Genomic DNA, 20,552 nt, shown 5'->3' with positions numbered 1-20,552 from the left:
CCAGTATCTCCAGTTTCCCCAGAAATAATTTATGGATCTAAAATCAAATATTTATTCTTCATGTCTTCCCACAAAATGGTAGTGTATTTAATAAATGGTTTTGCTTTACTCATTTAACAGTGTATCTTAGAAATAATTCCATACCAGTGCTTAAAGTTTCTTTTTAACAGCTCTATAGTATTCCACTGACAGGAAATAAATAAATAAGAATAAATAATAATTATTTATTTAACCAGTTCCCAATTTATTTTAACCTCAGTCTTCAGGGGGATATACCTTTTACTCCCCTATACAAAATGACTTCCTTGGTGGTCTATGATGTCAGCTTCAACAGAGCATGAATCTCTGATAGCTAAAGTTAAGAACAACTGACAGATTTACATTGGGCTTGCTGTAATTATATGAAACGGTAAATACTCTTCACCTTTGTAAGTGTCTTATCAGAACCTGAGAGGCATCTAAGGGCAGTAAACCTTGAAGTCTCTGAAGAAGCAGTGCTTGCAATACGTATCACCTCTGTACTTCCCCAGTTGGTGTAATTCCTTTCTGATCCTTTTCTCAGTGGGATGGAATGTTGGCTGACTTTGTCCTTACTTATCTAATTGTGTGGATGTTTTGGCAGTTTACCCTGACCTCACCCTCCTCCCTCTCCCAGTGATAATCAGTTCTCATTTAATCCCTAAAGCAGTTCTCTTCCTCCTTGGGGCACTTAAGTAATTTTACTAAGTATGTTCAAAGCAGAGTAAAGTCTGAATCAATCTCTACAATTGCTAAGTGACTTTAAATTTGGGAAAATAAACCAGGTCTCTGCAGAGAAAGTGCCTCATAACGCAAACATTTCTTTCAGAATTTGAGCTTCCTTGTCTATATCTTGGATAATTTTAATTTTAAAATTGATGACTTTGTCTTAAATGAGTAGAATTCTGGCTAACACTGCTCTTCATATACAAGTGTTTTTAAAAACTGCAATGATGAACTGAAGTGCAGGGGCTTGTCTCCCAAAAACTTTAAAAGAATTTATAATATATAGCTTTTTCCCCATGAATCCTTTCTCACACCTTTATGACATTCCTACCCCCCTGCCTTCATGTTACGACTGTCTGGGGGGATGCTCTCCAATACATTCTTGCTGTAAAATTTTCCCTATTTCTGCCTTCACATATAAGCACTGAGTCCCCTATAGAAATCTCTAGGTTCTTTTAACAGTAGTGGGTACCATCAACCAAAGACAATAGTGGTATGGAAGTCAGGGAACCTTAATATCTGGTCTATTTTGTATCACACTAGCTGTGATTTAAGCAAGTCATTACCTTCATGTGTAAATGAAGAGACTAAAAACAATAAAGTAAGAGTTTAAATAAAATAATTCTAAGCTCCCTTCCAGCTATAAAAATTTAAGACTGCCATGTTGTTATTCTTTAGATAACATAGCTTAAATCAGCTAAAACATCATTATCTCAGAAGTCCTAAAAGAATAAATCTAGAGGTGGGAAGTTCTGGAATTATGGCTGGTGTGGTGGGCAGAATTCTGAGATGGTCCCCAACATGGCCACCCTCTGGTATACACAGCCTGTATAATTTCTCTTTGAGTGTTGGCAGACCTGTGGATATGATGGGACACCCCCGTGACCAGGTTACTTAATGTGGAAAAGAGGATGGTATAGTCACTCCTGTGATTACAGTTATAGAATACAGGAGTCCCTCTGTGGGTAAAACTGTAATATTTCCAGAATATCTCTCCTGGCTTAAGTACATCTGCATATCAATAGGCATTCAGAGGTGGAAAGAAGTATGGCTTTAGTGCACTTGCATCATTCTTCAGGAGTGAAGTTCATCTCCATATCAATGGGTAATTACCTGGGCAATGGAGGGCTTATCTGTACCTGAGGTGAGGGCTGGAGGGCCGGTTTTGCTTCTGCTGGAGCAGGAAAGAGAGATGGGCCTGGACTGCAGTTTGTAAGCAATAAATGGATTTTAAACTTTATTTCTCCCTTTGACTGATTTTGGTTTTAGAGGTATTTTGGCCCAGGATTTCCTCTTCCCGGACTTACACCTGATGGTAGTTGACAGGATTCCTCTGAACCAGAAATCTGTCATAATGAGTGTGACCTTTGGGAGGGATGCCCCTAGAAATGATGGGGAGAAGTGGCACCCAAGCTGGGGGAAGTGTGTCTGCACTCGTGTGGTTGTGGAGGTGCCACCACCACTGCTGGCTGCACCAACCCCAGCCCGTGGCCAGAGCCTAAGGCTACTGCTTCTGCCACTGCTGCTCCTGCTGCTGGCTGGAGCCTGGTCACACTATGGAAAGGAGCAGAGGTCCGGGTCACCTTGATAGAGAAGCAATTGGCTGCCATTTACCACACCTTGCTGGCTGTGGAGCCCATTGCCGTAACAGCTCCGGCCAAGGTAATAACCACCTATCCCATCACGGGGTGGGTGAGAGACTGGACTCAAAGGCCATGGAGTGGTGTGGCACAGACACCTAACGTATATCATGTGACTGGCCATTGGCCTTTGGCATCCCCAGGAAATAATGAAGCAGACGCATTGGCCTAGGTGCACCAGCTAGAGGGAAAGTCTGCCTCTGATGTGGCCCAATGGCTACATTAGTGTTTGGTACATGGGGCAAAAGACAATGTGGGCTGTAGCCTGTTGGTGGGGCTTGCCATTGACCTTTGAAGAAGTCAGCCAGGTCCGGAAGGAGTGCCCTGTACATTGTGCAGATCAGCAAACCACCAAGAGAGACCTAGAGTGTCTCTTTTCAGCCATGGTTGGTCACTGGTGATTGAGAGCGATCAAGGCACCCACTTTACTGGACATGTGTTGCAAGGATGGGTGCAGCAATTAGGAATAAAATGGACGTGGCCCTGGACATTTCAACACATGGACTGGCGATGGCTGGCTCTTCTGGCACCTTGGGGAAAAGGCCTGGAAGCTGGCTTCCTGTGTATTCCTGGAATAACAGCAAAATGGTCCCCCAAAATCACAGTTATTTGCTTCTACAGTCCTTGTGTCCTGGATGCACCCCCTGGCTGCAGCTGCTGCATGATGGCTGGAATGGACAAGCTTTGGACTTAAATCTGCTTGAGACTTTGAACCTAGCTCAATCCTCTGGCTTGAGAATTATCATGATTGTGTTGCTGCTGTCAAGAAAAAAATGCTTGAAGAGAGGCCTGACTTTGTCTAATGTTTGGTGAAAGTTTTGTGAGCAATCTAGCATGGTTGTTAGGAATGAGTAAACAAGTGTAGAAACATATTTTGTGCTTAGTGAGAGATTGTGCTGTAAAGTACATTTATTTAATCTGCATAGGCTGAATCCTCAGGCTTGAGGATTATCAAGACTTTATTGCTGTTGCTATTGTATGTTATTAGATTGGTTGGAAGAGGGGGAATGAGTAAATTGTAAGGCAAGATTTCTGGAGGGGTGGCCTGTGGGTATCCCACCTGGCTTTAGTATATTTGCATATCAATAGACATTCAGAGGTGGAAAGAAGTATGGCTTTAGTGCATTTGCATCATTCTTCGGGGTGGACAGAAGTTCATCTCCATGTCAATGGGTAATTACCTGGGCAAGGAGGGCTTATCTGTACCAGAGAGGTGAGGGGAGAGCCGCTTTTGCTTCTGCTGGAGCAGGAAAGAGAAGGGCCCAGATTGCAGTTTGTAAGCAATAAACGGATTTTAAACTTTATTTCTCCCTTTGACTGATATTGGTTTTAGAGGTATTTTGCCCCAGGATTTCCTCTCCCTGGACTTACTACCTCTCAGCACTTGGGGAATGAGATTGTGGGTAAAATTGTAATATTTCCAGAATCTCTTGCCTGGCTAGTGGATCTGCATATCAATAGGTATTTCAAGGGATGGAGAGAGGTGGTCCACCTACATATCAAAAGGTAATTACAAGGGTGTGCAAGGGCTTATCTGGACCGGAGAGGTTGGGTGGCATGCTCTTCTGCTGCAGCCGGGTCAAGAAAGAGATGGGAGGACTGCTTGTAAAAAATAAATGTGTTTTCATGGTGTGTGTGGGGGTCATGCGGAAGACAGTGTAGCACAGAGAAGACAAGTAGTGACTCTGTGGCATCTTACTACATTGATGGACAGTGACTGCAATGGGGTGTGGGGGGGGGGGGACTCGATAATATGGGTGAATGTAGTAACCACATTTTCATATGAAACCTTCATAAGAGTGTATATAAATAATACCTTAAAAATTGTATATATAAAAAAAAGAAATAAATGTGTTTCTTAACTTTATTTCTTCCTTTGCCTGATTTGGGTTTCAAAGGTGTTTTTGCCCTGGGATTTCCCCCCCGGAGTTACAGAGATGCTCCTGTTTTCTTTGAAGAAGTGAGCTGCTCTGCTGTGAGGGGGCCACATGGTAAGGAAGTGTGGCAGCCTGCCGACAGTGATCCCTGGCCACAGTAAGCAAGTAGAAGTAAAAAAAAAAAGGGCACCTCAGTCTTACAGCTCAAAGGAACTGAATTCTGCCAAGAACTCAAGTGAGCCCAGAGACCCTGAACTCCAGATGAGAATGCAGCCCTTTATTTCAGCCTTGTCATGACCCTGAGCAGGGGAGCCAGCTATGCTGTGCCCAGACTTTGACTGACAGAAACTGAGATTATAAATAGGTGTTGTTTTAAGCCACGAAATTTGTAGTATTTGGTTATTCACCAAGAAAGCTAACTGGGGAAGGTATTTATGGTTGGGAATCCTCTTGAAGTTCCTCAAATCATACTTCATACATAGCTGTACTCATTTTAGATATATTTTATGGAACTACCACTCTTTTGCAATTACTTACAATGCTCCATAACATAGAGGTACTAGCCAAAGTCTAATTAAGTTTTAAATTTCTTAACAAGAAAATAAATTAAAACTGTCACTCTACTTTTGGGAATTCAACAGCCTTGCTCTGATTTCAAATGTATCTGATAATTATACATTAGTTCATTTTCACACAGGTTTGGATATAACTTTAGGCTATAACATGTCCCTTAAAACATTTCTATGCTTAGTAAAAAGCTGATTTAGCTATAGTCATAGAATTTCAAATCTGGAAGAATACTTGTAGATATTTAATATCACTGGATCTGAGGGTTAGAGAAGTGACTTGTCCATTGTGAAAATTAGTAACATGGGAAGATGCTATAGTCCTCTCATTCTCCCCCCAACCCCAGGCTTTTATTAGAATATTTAACCATCCTTTCCAGGACCATATTTAGAATTAATTCGCTCACTTGTTCAACATTAATTGAACATCTACTGCATAAGAAGAATTATTCTAGGCTCAGAGAAGGATACAAAGATGTAGAAAACACAGTTCATGTCCTTGAGAGTTCACAGTCTAGTTAGAAAATCCCCTCTTGAACACTGGGGATACTATAGACATTAATAGGGGTTAGATTTCCTAGGACAGAGTACTTAAATAATGATAGTGCCTTCTGAAAGCAATTATCCCAAGAATTTTTGGATGAATGATGAAACTCAGGAGAAGCTAAAAGCTATCTTCCTCATAGATAAGTATGAACAACTTACAACTTCTGAACTAATAAATATTTCAAAAGTAGCTGAAAAGAAGCAGCAGATACTATTTCCTAAGAGAACAAAATTAAGTCTCATCAGCCCTATGGTGATCTTTTACTTTTTAAAAAATAACTTTGTAAAGTTCCCATATTGGGATAGATTGTTTCCAGTCTATTAGCTCCTTAATAAGCAGGCAGGGGAAAGTCAATGCCTAAGGGCTGAAAACCAAAAGAGGCACCTGAGCATAGTTATAATTTCAATCAAGTATATTAATACAGTATTATCTCATCTAATTTTTACAATAACCCTGAAGCAAGTGTTCTATTATCACCATTCTACAGACCAGGAAACCAAGGATCTGAGTGATTTGTTCAAAGTCACAAAGCTAGTGAGTAGCAGGGACCCAAACTCATGTTTGATTTAAAACCAAGATTTATGCTTACAAATTTCTTGTATACAATTAGCTTTCAATAAATTCTAGATGTTAGAACAGTATCTAAAAGTGTAACTATGCACTGCCATCCCACAGAGTAGAAGTAGTGAAGAACAACTTGGTTATCAGAAGCTGAGAAGTCCACATCTGTATCTCCTGTGTTTGGATGTTCAGAAACTGACCGCTTAGTATATACATATGTCTTTTTTCTCTTTGTGGCATCCTTCAAAGGGATACCACCTTTCCTGGCTGCAGGACCTTATTTAAGTGACTTTAGGCTTTTGGGTATTTGTTTCCTCACTAAAGAGTAATATGGTTAGGAAGGTGAAGAACACAGATATGTCTACTAAGATGTTCCTATGTGGGATAAGAAGCCAGATGAGATGACAACTCGAAGAGTCTACATTACTGTAAGGTATGCATTACAGATGTCAGAGTGTGTCCATAGAACCTGGACCTAAACACAAGGGACAATTGTAGGGGGGAAATACCATATTTCATATTCAAGAGAATGGCACTAACTCCTAAATATCATAGTTTACCAAATGGACTTTATTCTCACCATAAGAACTGTCAACTCTTAGCCAAAGGGAACTGGGAGGAATCAGCCTAGAGCCTGTCTTCACTAAGCTAATTAGGGAGCTGAAAGAAAGATGGTTCAAAATGGCAAAATTGCATTGCCTCCTGGATTGGGTTTCAGCAAAGATTTTCAAATTCCAGCATCATTCTGGGGTATACTGAGAGGCAACATAGTGGTGTGGAAAGAATACAGACTTTGGGAGTAGAGGGGCCTGAGCTTGAATCCTGGCTCTACCACTGCTTAGCTGGGTGACATGAGTAAGCTGCTTTGTTTTGTATTTCCTCATCATAAAATGGGGAGGAATACCAACTACCTTCAAGTTTTAAGGATTAAGAGAGACAATGTCCGTAAAGCACTGGGCCTTATGCCTGGGATATAGAAGCTGCTATGAAATGCTAGTTTGCTGTTAGCGTTCCACATGTGCGATGGCCTCATAGTTCTCAAAAGGGCAATGCCACAGGATTCCTAGGGCTCAGGAGAGGGTGGCAGTTTGTCTGTCAAAATGACTGCTCAGTACACAAGAGTCTGTTGTGTGCTGGAGTTACCCCATCACTAACTTCTGATTCTCCCAACAACCCAGTAGGGTCCTAAATGCCAAAAGACTGAGATTCCTTTACTCATTCAAAATTATTAGACTTGAAGAATTTGAAAGCCATCAAGGTTTTTAGAAGTCATCCATATCCTCCATGTCCCTTCAGAGATAAAAGAAACTGAAATAATTTGATGATGTAACTGATACTTCAGAAAAAATACCCGGGGTTGCAGAGCATATCCTGTAGGAGTTATGCCACAGGTTTTGTCATTTATTGTCATGGCTTATCAGACAATATGGTAAACTGTACATATAAAAGGCCTACAAAGAATTAAGAACAACCATGTCTCAAATTATGATTTTCAATCTAACTAGGCTTGTGCTACGGCATGAGTACTAAAGGCCATGGACTATATTTGTGTGATTATTTTCCTATATTATAGTTCAAAGTACAATGGGGGACACAAGTGGACCTATGAGTTTACCAAATCCATACTATCCTGAGGTATATAATGGGGACTTTACCATACCTGGAAATCTTTCACTGTTTTGGCAGAAATAAGAATACTCTTATACAGGCCACAGATCATTTTAAAGCTCTAACTCAAGTAATTTCTAACTTGTCTATCATGGGATGCCACTGGGTAAGGAGTCATGTTCAATTTTCTATGACCTTCTTCAGAAGACTTGGTAAATCATTCAGACATCCCTTGAGAGGTTCTATATCTAATTTTATGCCCAGTATGTGTACAAATAAGCAATAGAATGCCAATTCCTCTTAAGTGCTAAACAAAAGAGATGACCTATAGTGGAAGCATACTAAATTTCATGGAGAAAGGTTCTTTCTTTAAATGGTCACAATTCATCGAGGACATTTAATTCTTGGCTGCGAGTTGTTATTCTCACATGGGCCATGTAGAACTAAAGAAAAAGCCTCAACGGAATGTGGCATTTTTCCTCTGGAGGCATCAGATCATGCTGTCATATGGTAAATCTGCAGCTGCCACCTGCCTGGGTTCTCAAACGGTTCTGAGGAACATTTGTTCTATAATTTTTAAAAGACATTTTGGGGAAAATCAAGTATGGGAACTCTGTTGCTCTCTTGGAGATTAATAGAGCACATTAGCATATTAAAAAGTTGGCAGGAGTAGTGCTGCAGGAAGAGATTCTGTATAACCTGGCATTTCCTAAACTTGTTTGAACCATGGAACACTTAAAAAAAAAAAGAAAACTCACAAAACCATTACCATATTGCAGTATACAGTGTTCTTCACAATTCTGCTTGGGAAATTCTCTTCTCAGTTATGTCTAAAGACAGGTTTGCAAGCTCTTAAACAGATAAGGAAGAGACAGTGCCAGGGCCTCTAAAAGGTGACAATTTCTGAAGGTCCTAACTTTTTTGGGAAAAAACAAAGACAGCAGAGTCTGAGAGCAGAAGGCAGACAAAAGTACTGCTCTCTCTACCCCTGCCCCACTCTTTCCCCACCCCCAGTATGGGTAACAGGCTCCACTTTGAATCTTTGTATGTCTAATTAGCACTTATCACACCAAACTTGAACATCTTGTATTTTTATCTTTCTCCTCTATTAGATTGTACGTTTCTTGAGGGTAGAACTCTGTGTGCAGCACAGTACCCATGCTGCTAGCTGAATAAATGGGTAAACCACACTACATTTGGTTTGCTGCACACAGGTTTGATTCCAGATTTGCGGCCTTCAGAACTGTGAGAGAATAAATTTCTATTGTTTTAAATCACCAAGTTAATTTGTTATTGGCAGCCATAGGAAATGAATACAATTGGCTATACTGTTATATAGCATGAATCTAGTCCAGTTTCTGCTAGCTGTCTATTGTTTTATACTTAGGGAATCTAGAATGACACAGATGAAACAAACTAAGAAGTCAAAACAAATGCTAATTATCATATATCTCAAAGCCAAAACCATTTTTGGATATCAGATATGACTGTAATTTGTACCACTGCTCCTATTAGCTGGGCTAATGAGGCATGAACTATAAGGAGGAAATGGCCTGAAGTCATGTGAAAGAAACACTTTTTTTTAAATCACTAGGTTGTACTTTCCTTTGTCACCACTACCCTCAGTCACTCTATTTTGTACACCCTATAATTCTAACACAGTGATTCATCCTACATAACAGTTCTTAAAAGCAATTCTGTCTTTAGTTGTACTTTAAAAAAAAGGTATGTAAATATAGAGGAGCTTATTAATTTTATTTTTATAATAAGTGATGACTTTAAATCTTGTATCTTTGGATTTGCAGATGCTGTCAAATCTGTTTTATGAAACAGGGCAATATAACCAAAGCTATTCGGGAGAAATGACCCTGCAGTATTACATAGAGATACATAACCGCCATGATATATCATTCATGTATTTTTTTTCAAAGGATTCTACAAAGGTCAGAGGAGGTATTATTTTAAACAAACAAATAAGCAAACAAACAACTGCTATTTAAAAAACTTATGTGGCTCAATAAAAAGAAATAAAAGGCATTCAGTTTGGAAAGGTGAAATGATCTCTTTTTGTAGGTGGCATGATCTTAAGACATTAGAGAATCTTAAGGAATCCACCAAAAAGTGCTGAATAAGCAAAACTATGTTTATAAAACCTCAGTTACTGCTTCTCATATTTAAAAATCACACATTGCAGTATCCAATGGTGAAATAAAGACACTGCCAGATTAACCAAAAAACTAAGAGAATTCATTGCTAGCAGATCTGTACCACAAGGAAACAGATAAAGGATAGTTCTTCAGACTGATGGGAAGTGATACCAGACAAAAATTTAGCTATTTAGGAATAGCTAAATAGTACTCAAAATAGTAAATATGAATAAGTGATAAATGTGGATAAATATAAAAGATTATCTTTCTCTTAATTTCTTAAAAATGTCTTTAAAAGCAAATAATCTAATATTATATTATTGGGATTATAAGGTAAACAGATAACAGATAGCATAAAGGATGGGTTGATGGTAAATGGAACTATATGATTGCAAGGTTCTTATATTTCACTTGAAGTGGTACCATATTAACCTTAAGTAAGCCATGAACAGTTATAATTTATAGAGAAACCACTAAAATATAAAATGCAAATTAGTGTAGCTAAAAATCCACTAGACCCAGCTATATGTCTAGAAGAGATGTACCTTAAATTCACAGATAGGTTGAATATAGGAAAAAAAGACATGCCATGCAAACAATGATGACAAAAAATGCTGGAGTAATTATATCAATATCAGACAAAATGGACTTCAAGAAAAGGTGCATGATTAAAGATAAAGAGAACATTTTATAATGACAAAAGGTCAATTCATCAGGAAAGCTTAATAATCATAAAGTGCGTATGCACTTAATGCCAGAGCTCAAAATTCATGAAACAAAGATTGATATCATTTAAAATGAAAAACAGACAAATGGGAGTAAAGTACCTTACCACATTTATTCTCACAGCCATCACAGGCAGCTTGGTACATGTGGCTGGCTGGACTGTGCTCCCCAGGCCAGCTACAGTTTCTGATCCCCGGCATAAGCTTAATTCTCTAGGTAGTAGGTCTCAGTCTCCCTTTGCTCCCTGTTCTACCTGTGGCCTGCCTAGCTCCCTGCTCCTAGGCTTGGGCTTAATTCTCCAGGAGCACTGGGACTCCATGGCTTTTTTCCTGCTTTCCCAGCCATTCCAAGCTTCTTGCTCCCATGCTCTAGGAGCAACTCTGTGGATAGGTCCCTGGTGACTGGTGTACGCCTGACCAATTACATGCCTCGCAGAAGAGAGAATGGGTGTTTCTACCCTTCTCCTGGGCAGGTACTCCTATGATTAATCAGTGGCTCTGTTACTGGTAAACTTCTCAAAATGTGCAAACATACTATTATTACATACACAATGGGCGCTCTTAAGGCTAGGTGGGAATCCTGGTCAGAAAGTTCCATTTTCCCCACAATCATACACCATATTAACAAAATTAAGGATGAAAATCACATAATCATCTCAATTGATGCTGAAAAAGCATTTGATAAAATTCAACATCCATTCGTGATAAACACTCTCAACAAAATGGAAATACAAGGTACATACCTCAAGATAATAAAGGCCATCCACAACAAAGCACAACTAACATCATACTAAATGGTGAAAAGCTGAAAGCTTTTCTTCTAGGATCAGGAACAAGATAAGGATGTCCACTCTCACTACTTTCATTCAACATAGTCCTGGAGGTCCTAGCCAAGGCAATCATACAAGATAAAGAGATAAAATAAATCCAAACTGGTAAGGAAGAAGTTAAACTGTCACTATCTGCAGATGACATGTTATACATAGAGAACCCTAAAGACTTCATGAAAAACTATTAGAACTACTAACTGGATTCAGCAAATTTGTAGGATACAAAATAATACACAGGAATCTGTTGCATTCCTATACTAACAATGAACTAGCAGAAAGAGAAATCAGGAAAACAATTCCATTTACAATTGCATCAAAAAGAATAAAATACTTAGGAATACATGCAATCAAGGAGGTGAAAGACCTGTACTCTGAAAAGTATTAAGATACTGATGAGAGAAAGACACAAATAAATGGAAATCTATCCCATGCTCATGGATAGGAAGAATTAATATTGTCAAAATGGCCATCCTGCCCAAAGCAAGTTACAGATTCAATGCAATCCCTATCAAAATACACAGCATTTTTCAATGAACTGGAACAAATAATCTCAAAATTCATATGGAACCACAAAAGAGCCCAAATAGCCAAAACAGTCCTGAGAAAGATGAACAAAGCTGGGGGTGGGGTGGGGAATTACACTCCATGACTTCAAGCTATATTACAAAACTACAGTAATCAAAACAGTATGGTACTGACACAAGAACAGACCCACAGATCAATGGATCAGAACAGAGAGCCTACATATAAACCCACACCTATATGGTTAATTAATATACAATAAAGGAGCCATGAATATACAATGGGGAAAAGACATCCTCTTCAGTTACTTGTGCTGGTAAAACTGGACAGCTACATGCAAGAGAATGAAACTGGATTACTATCTAATCCCATACACAAAAATAAACTCCAAGTGGATTAAAGACCTAAATGTAAGGCATGAAACCATTAAACTCTTAGAAGAAAACACAGGCAAAAATCTCCTGAAATTAACATGAGCAATTTTTTCCTGGACCCATCTCCATGGGCAAGGAAAACAAAATAAAAAATGATCAAGTGGGACTACATCAAATTAAAAAGACAAATACCTTATCATTTCACTTATTTGTAGAATATAAATACAAAGCAACACAGAATGAACAAAACAGCAGTAGACTCACAGATACTGAGAAGTGAGTAGTGGTTACCATTGGGGAGGGATTGAGGTGCGTTGGTGGGGAGGGTGAGGTGGATAAAGGGGCACAAAAATTCTCAATCATAATATAAGCTGGTCATGGGGATAGTAAAGTACAGCATGGAGAATACAGTCAATGATTCTGTAATATCTTTCTATGTTTACAGATAGTAACGACACTAGTGGGTTTAAGGATTTAATAATATGGGTAACTGTTAAGCCATTGTGTTGTATACCTGAAACCAATATAAGATTGTGTATCAATGATATTTCAATAAAAAAAAAGCTTCGTACGGCAAAGGACACCATCATCAGAACAAAAAGGCAACCTACAGTATGGGAGAATATATTTGTAAAGGATTTATCTGATAAGGCATTAACATCCAAAATATATGAAGAACTCATATGCCTCAACACCAAAAAAAGCAAATAACTCAATTAAAAAATGGGCAGAGGACTTGAACATATACTTCTCCAAAGAAATTCAGATGGCCAACAGGCACATGAAAAGATGCTCCACATCACTAATTATTAGATGGCCAACAGGCATATGAAAAGATGCTCCACATTGCTAATTATCAGGGAAATGCAAATCAAAACCACAATGAGATATCACCTCACACCAGTTAGGACGGCCACTATATAAAAGACAAGAAATAACAATTGTTGGTGAGGATGCAGGGAAATGGGAGCCCTTCTACACTCTTGGTGGGAATGTCAATTGGGGCAGCCACTGTGGAAAGCAGTATAGAAGTTTCTCAAAAAACTCAAGATAGAAATACCATAATTCCACTTCTAGGAATTTACCTGATGAAAACAAAACCCTTGATTTGAAAAGATATATGCACCCCTATGTTTATTGATATATTATTTACAATAACCAAGATATGGAAGCAACCAAATCGTCCATCAATAGATGAATGGATAAAGAAGAAGTGGTACATATACACAATGGAATATTTTTCAGCCATAAAAAAGAAAGAATTTCTGCCACGCGACATGTATAAACCTAGAGGGTATTATGTTAAGTCAAATAAGTCTGGTCAAGAAAGACAAATACTATTTGATTTTATTTATTTCTGGAATATAAAAACAAAACAAAACAAAACAAAATGAATAAAATAGCAGTAGACTCATAGACACTGAGAAGTGACTGCTGGTTACTACCATGGGGGAAGAGTTGGAATGGGTGGGGATGGGGAATAAAGGGGCACAAAAATTCTCAACCATAATATAAGTTGGTCATGGGGATGGCAGTACACTGCAGAGAATATAGCCAATGATTCTGTTACATCTCTGTGTTGACAGGTAGCAACTGCACTAGTTGGGGTGAGGATTTAATAATGTGGGTAACTGTTGAGCCACTATGTTGTATACTTGAAACTAATAGAAAATTGTATATCCACTACACTTTAATTAGAAAAAAACAGTGAGATGCCTTTAAAAACACTCCAGAATCACTGAAATTTAAAAGGACTGATACCCCAATTGTTGATAAGAATGTGAACTGTTGTGGAAACATAAAAAGATACACTGTGAAGAAGGATCTGACAGTTTTTTTATAAACTAAATATCCACCTTCCCCTGGACCTAGCTATTCACTCCTCGGTATTTATCCAAGAGAAATGAAAATGCATACCTTCAAAAAGACTAACACAAGAAGGTTCACAGCAGCTTTTTTCACTTTTTTCAATATAGCCAATAACAGAAAGCAGCCAAGGTGTCCAATAGAAGAATGGAGAAACAAATTGTGGGGTATTCATATACTGGGTTACTACTCAAAAAAGGAGCAGACTACTATACATACAACAACTTGGATGGCTCTCAAAAACAGGCTGACAGGAACTTTAGACACATTGCTTAATTTCATTTGTATGAAGTTCTAGAACAAAAAAATCAATCAATGGTAGAAAAATACACAGAATTAATACTGCTTCTTGGTGAGTGGAGGCAGAAATACGTGAGTGTGAAGGGGCACCAAGGAACTTTAAATAAATACCAAACTTAGGGAATATTCATGGTGGAATATTTAGGAGTAAAGAGCGCTTATGTCTTTAACCTACTTTGAATGCATGAAAAATAAGATTAATGGAGGGAAGAATATATATACATAGATATAATGTCAGGGAAAAATAGCAAAATGCTAATTGAACTGGATATACAGATGTTCTTTGAGTAATTATTTCAATTGTTCTGAATGTTTGAAAATATTCATAAGAAAATGTTGGGGAAAATTTAGTGTTTTCAATTCCTCGTCTCTCTTGCATTGCCTGTACAAATTAGAACTGAATTTGTATGAACTAAGCTAATAGGGGGTACAAAAAAGTCACTTTAATACAAGAAATGAAACAAACTATTCCTTCTCACCAAAGAATGCATTGAAATGCATACTGACTGTAGCTTCACATTGTGTATGTCCCAGTTCTGGCTCTGATGAGAGAAGTTCATGTTTCATGCACCATGCCTCAGCTTAGATGCCCACTTTCAAGGTAAATCATTTAGAGATGGGCACCTGCCTTGACTATAGCCTTCAGCACAAGAAAACATGTTTGCTGAGCTTGGCCTCTTACAGTGATACACAAGGTTCATACAGTGTCAACAAAACAAAACAAACCAAAAACATCAAGAAAAACATACATTACTATAAAGGAGGCATAGTCACCTAACAGATTACAGATGTAATGTTTCTACCTTCAAGAAAAAGTGTTTGAGTTTCATTACCTTTATCAAGAGATGCTCCAGCCATATGGTAAAAGCTCAATGCAGTGTCCACATCATTAATATTCTTTAGGAAAGTAAAGAAGTTCTCTACTTCCTGAAATGTCAGACCCTGAAAGAAGAGAGACAGCAAGGTAAGGAACCTGTAACAAAAAGCACAAAATGCAGAAAACCAGGCAGTTATTCATGTCTATAAATCAGAAATTTATACCATGCTTAGAATAGAAACTGAATAAATTAGTCAAGGAATGTCAAATTTGTATACAACAATGGAACAAAACTCTAAAATTTTACCCTGAGAAGAAGTTGGCTAATTGCTTTTTCCTCATATTTAAAATTTGACATGAAGCTGTTTACAGTGATGGCTGTTATCGTTAATAAAAATATTTCTGAGCCCTCCAATTAGTCACAATATCTAATAAGACACTCCCTAAAGAAGCTGTGGCCACTTGATCAGTTATATGTCATAAATCTTAATGAGACCAGAGTCAGGACATCTATTTTAGTAATTTACTAATAGGCTAGCCAAGATTTTTGAGCCTTAAGCTAATTAAAGAATCATCAAAGTCAATGATTCACAGGGAAACGGTTTCAGAATTTAGCAGAACCCAAGCATTTGGGAAGCTGTTCATTATCTCAATTTAAAAGCTACTAATGAAGCAATTTGCTTTAATCTGATGAAAACCTGTGAAAGAAGTATTTTTCGAAACTGTTCAAAGATTTGCTGATCTCTAATTCTAAATTCTATGACGGCTCAAAAGAGAGTGAGTAGTTGTATATACCGGGGCTGCAGGGAGGAAGACTTGTCCTATTTGCCTATTTCCCACCTCTCAGACACAACCCTGTGATGGAAATGAATACAATGTCTAAGAAGTGGATGACACTGGGGAGCCACTGGGGTTACTGCCTTTTAATGAAGTACCAGGTCCTTAATGGATTGCAGATATTGACAGGATTCTACTTAGTGGTGCTCCTTTTCCAATTTCCATTTCCCCAAACTAGAGAGCCTAGGATCCACACTGGGAACCTGGTAATAAAGGAACTTATTACAGACTATCTATAGTTCTTTCCTTGTATTCTCCAGACTGGTTCAATAGTGTCTTTCTTATTTTATCAATTAAACTAAGAGCTAAAATAATGTATGTATAATCATGAGTATATTGATTATAATATGTATATGTCACATTTTTTACAATTTTCTCCCTAGAATCATAAAACTGGATGAATGGATAAACAAAATAAAATGGAATATTATTCACCCTTTAAAAGGAAGGAAACACATTTGCTACAACATGGATGAAACTTAAAGATGTTAGGCTAAGTGAAATAACTTAACACAAAAGGACAAATACCCTGATTCCATTTATATGAGGTACCTAGAGTGGTTAAATCCATAGAGGCAGAAAGCAGAACAGTGGTTGCTAAGGGCTGGCAGGAAGGGGGAAGGGGAACTATTGTTCAATGGGTACAGAGTGTCAGTTTGGGAAGATGAAAAAGTTCTGTGGGTGGATGGTGGTGATGGTTGTTCAACAGTGTGAATATACTTAATGCCACTGAACTGTACACTTAAAAGTGGTAAATTTTGTTATGTATATTTTATCACGATTTTTAAAAATGGCATGCTAATGCTAAAGCTTTTTTACTTTTTTTAAGGTGTATATTTCCATGGGTGAGGGAAGGATAGGGATCTGAGTTATTCAAGGGTGTTTAGGAATAAAAGGTTAACCCAAATTCCTAAAACTGATGGGGCATGGTAGTGGAAATGCTTCCCACTTTGATGAACAGCCTCTAATGTTTGTTAGTGGATTTACTGTGAAACACCAAATACTATAGCTCAAGACTACAGTGCTTATGCTAAGAATTATTTGAGGACAGATGGAGAGAACAAATGAATTGAGTGGCTATTCATTTGATGATTCAGAAAAGCAGTGGAACACAAATCACATTTATGCCATTATTAAATCAAAATACATAATATTTTGCCTTTTATTACATAGATGTAATAAAAAATATTTATTGTGCACTTATATCCATCAGCACTAGTCCAGGAACAGCGAGCACTCGTCTAAATACCGGGACCACAGCAATGAGCAAAACCAAGTCTCTGCCCTCACACAGCTTGATACTCCTAGTGGAGCAGACAGATGATAAAGAGCTATAGCACACCACCACCCACTCAGCTTGGAGCCCCTTGAGAACAGTGTCTTATGCACCTCTGCCTGTACTCAGTGTGGTCAGTGTCTCACAGACGAATGCTTGTCGGAGCCATTGGTGAATGTAGTAAGTACCCTAACAGAGGTATGAAAGCTTTTGGGGGCACCAGTGAGAAAGAGTAAAACCAACTGAAGAGACTCAGTAGGAATTCTTGGGACAGGTGCAATTTGAGCATGGTCTTAAACAGCAGGCTTTTGACAAGTGCAAGTTATAAAGGCGTTTGCTTTCTCTACGCGTTTTCTCTTATGGCCCTATCCCAAAAAGCCTTCTGTATATGTCACTGTTTATTATTTTAATATGGTTATTAGCCATTAAGCAGGGTTGATGCTTACCAAATAGTTAAAATAAAACTATTAGATTATTAACTTTTGCATATTGTCTGTAGATAATGTTAATTCGGACTCTCCTACTCACTTATTCTCACTAGTATTTAAGAGTTGAACTACATTGTGGTCATTGTGGAATATCAGACTCTAGAAACATTGCTGCATAGCCCTTAAAAAAATTGAATTACCCTATTAGGTGTTCAACAAAGTCACTGTAGTATAGTTCATGTACATATTTTTTTTCTTACTAAGCCATTACAGACTATATGTTTCTTAAGGATAGGTAATGGTTTTTCTTTACCTTTTATCCTATCTCGTGTCTTGCATATAACAATGTCTGCCACTGAACTGAAATATAATTTTCAATTCATCCTTAAGTGCATTTGCTGAATTACTAAAGTTTTCAGCTTCTGCACTCTTAAGCATAGAGAACCACCACTTAATACATTTATGAAGTCTCAGAAAACTTTTGTCTTTTTTTAATATGGAGAAGAAGATAATTTGGAGGATGGAAAGTAAGGACATTTTAGAGCTGAGTCAGATTTGGCCTAGAAGAATTATTCACAGGGAAACTATTTGGGGGAAATGTGGAAAATCGGGTACAAGATAGGGATTAATCTTTAAAGTAAAGCCAAAATAAAACATGTTCCCCATAAAAAAAAAGAAAACTCTCTCTCTGTTAAATAAGAAACACGGCAGTTATTCAGAGCATGAACAGAGTAATGTTTCTAGGTACTGTAGGTCCCCCAGTTGAAGCTATCACTTAGGGACAAAACAGGTAGAGACACTGATGGAGCACAGCCCCTCCAGAGCAGTGGCTCACACGCCTACCTGCACATCAGAATCACCGTGGAGTCTTAAGAAACACTGATGCCTGGACCCACCCAGTGAGCTTCTGATTTAATTGGTTTGTAGCAGAGCTCAACAACCATATTTTTTAAAAATTTCAGAAGTGATACTGGGAGACCAGGGTGGAGAAGCACTGCTTTAGAGGAAGAGTATGGTTAGGAGACAAAGAACTTTGCTGTGGAAAGGACAAGATCAGGAATAAGAAGCCTTAGATTTTCAGTCCAGACTCTGGGTGGGTCCCTAGTGTCCCTTTTTCTCTGTCTCTATAGTCAAAGAAAAATGACTGTGAAGCACTGCATGATCACTAAGTAACATGCAAATATTTAATGCCACCACTAGGACCTTCAATATTTTAGGTCTGGTTTGTATTTTGTATAGAACCTCACACAGGAAATGATTAACACAAACCAAGTGAGAACTTATCATTTTCATGTTAACAAGTGCAAAGTGGAATAAAAGGAACAATTAGAAAGCACATGGTGTGTCCCCTTTAATGAGAAATGGTCCTAGAGAGATGGACTGGTAACTTTAGGAGCAAAAGCCCTTCATTAACTCTAATTTTAGTTAATTGCTATGTTCACTATTTAATCAACATGAGAGGACAATTAATCTCAATCTCCTTGCCTAAAGCAGGCTATAAATTCTGGACCAGAAGTAATTTAGCACCCTAGATTTTCATCATCTGACAACATTTTGTCCTTTTACTTCAGAGCTCATTTTGCAAGGTCTTCAGGTCCTAAATTAACTCCTGCCAAAGCTAACATACTCTATTCCATCAAGGGAGATGTCTCCAACACCCAATTTATTACTTTTAAATTCATAATAAAACATGACATAGCCTATCATGATAGATAATTATTTTAAGGTCCAATTAATGTGTGCACCAAACTTTAAAAATAAGTCTGGCCAAAATCAAGGAGTGTTTCCTAATGCAAAAAATCCACATAAATATTTGTAATCAATTTTCTGAAATTACAGTTTCCAGCCAATATAAGCTGGGTACTGGGTAGTGTAGAAGTTTTCTCTGTAGAAGTCCTGTCACTTTCCATTAATGATGACTGTCCCTCCATAGCCAAGGGAACACTTGCTGTAGGGACAGGCTGGACCGAGTTCAGAGAAGCTGATGCTTTGTTTCAGAGCGCAGTTTACTCTCAGCTGTAGTTCATAGCCTGGTTCAGAGGCCCTTCAAGCTTTTCAACATCCAAGACAAGAAAAAAAGTCTGAGAGATAAGAATTGCTTTCCACCAACTTAGAACAATGCTATTCATGCAAGATTCCTACACAAAGACTAATAACTAGGAAAACTGAGACAAGTACAGGCAGCCCTATTTTGTATTTTCAGGTATTGAGTCTTTAAGGCTAGAAGGGCCCTTCTAGAATGAACCTAGGACAAGCTTCTCAATTCATGAAGCCATTGTCCAATATTCATGGAAACCTCTGAGACAAGGCCTGAACTCAAGTCTTCAAGCTCTATGTTTACCATACAAAGCCATGTTGGCAATCTCTCTCATGGAACATATATAGTGCTAGTTTTTCTGGTCATGGCCAAGTGGTAATCATTGTCCAGTGGAAAGGGTGCTGGGCTGAGAATAAGAAGATCCAGCTCTGGCCCCAGTGCGTGCATGCGTGTGATCTTCAAGAAGTCTGGCTTCTTAACTAGGGATTTCTACTTCAGTTTGTCCACCCCACCCCCACAGAACCCCAGATGCTGACTCAGTTCTACAATCTGCCTCTTTGTGCATCAGGTGCAGTTGGGGTTGAAAGGTACTGGAGAGCAGTTTTGACTACTGCCACTACAAGTCCATGGTCTCCAATCTCAGTGCTGCTCAGAAAATGCTCAACCATCTTTTCATGAATTCTTGAACACTCTTAGCATTTGTCTTTTTGCTTCTGTGCTTTCTATTAGTTCTGGCCTGTCAGATCTCAAGTCACTCTACCCCTTGCTGGTATGCTCCAACAATAGTAGTCTTCTTTCAGCTTCTCACACATGCTAGTTTATTCCCTGCCTAATAAGGACTGAATGTTT

General features: G+C 38.3%; 1 protein-coding gene across 3 annotated transcripts in view; it reads right to left on the bottom strand.

Annotated features, from left to right (window-relative positions):
- Positions 1–20,552, bottom strand: part of MICU1 (mitochondrial calcium uptake 1) — a 239,911-nt gene that overhangs the window by 21,634 nt on the left and 197,725 nt on the right. For all 3 annotated transcript variants that reach the window (XR_012133183.1, XR_012133182.1, XM_036998795.2), the window contains exon 10: positions 15,141–15,249. Coding sequence is in view for 1 of the 3 variants with exons in the window: in XM_036998795.2 (XP_036854690.1) it covers positions 15,141–15,249 (109 nt within the window). In the remaining 2 variants the exon portion in view is untranslated. The remainder of the gene's footprint in view (positions 1–15,140; positions 15,250–20,552) is intronic.

Source organism: Manis javanica, chromosome 7 (assembly GCF_040802235.1).
Source record: "Manis javanica isolate MJ-LG chromosome 7, MJ_LKY, whole genome shotgun sequence".
Lineage (NCBI taxonomy): Eukaryota > Metazoa > Chordata > Mammalia > Pholidota > Manidae > Manis > Manis javanica.
Note: the sequence above shows the minus strand (reverse complement) of the source record. Positions and strands in the feature narration are given on the sequence as shown.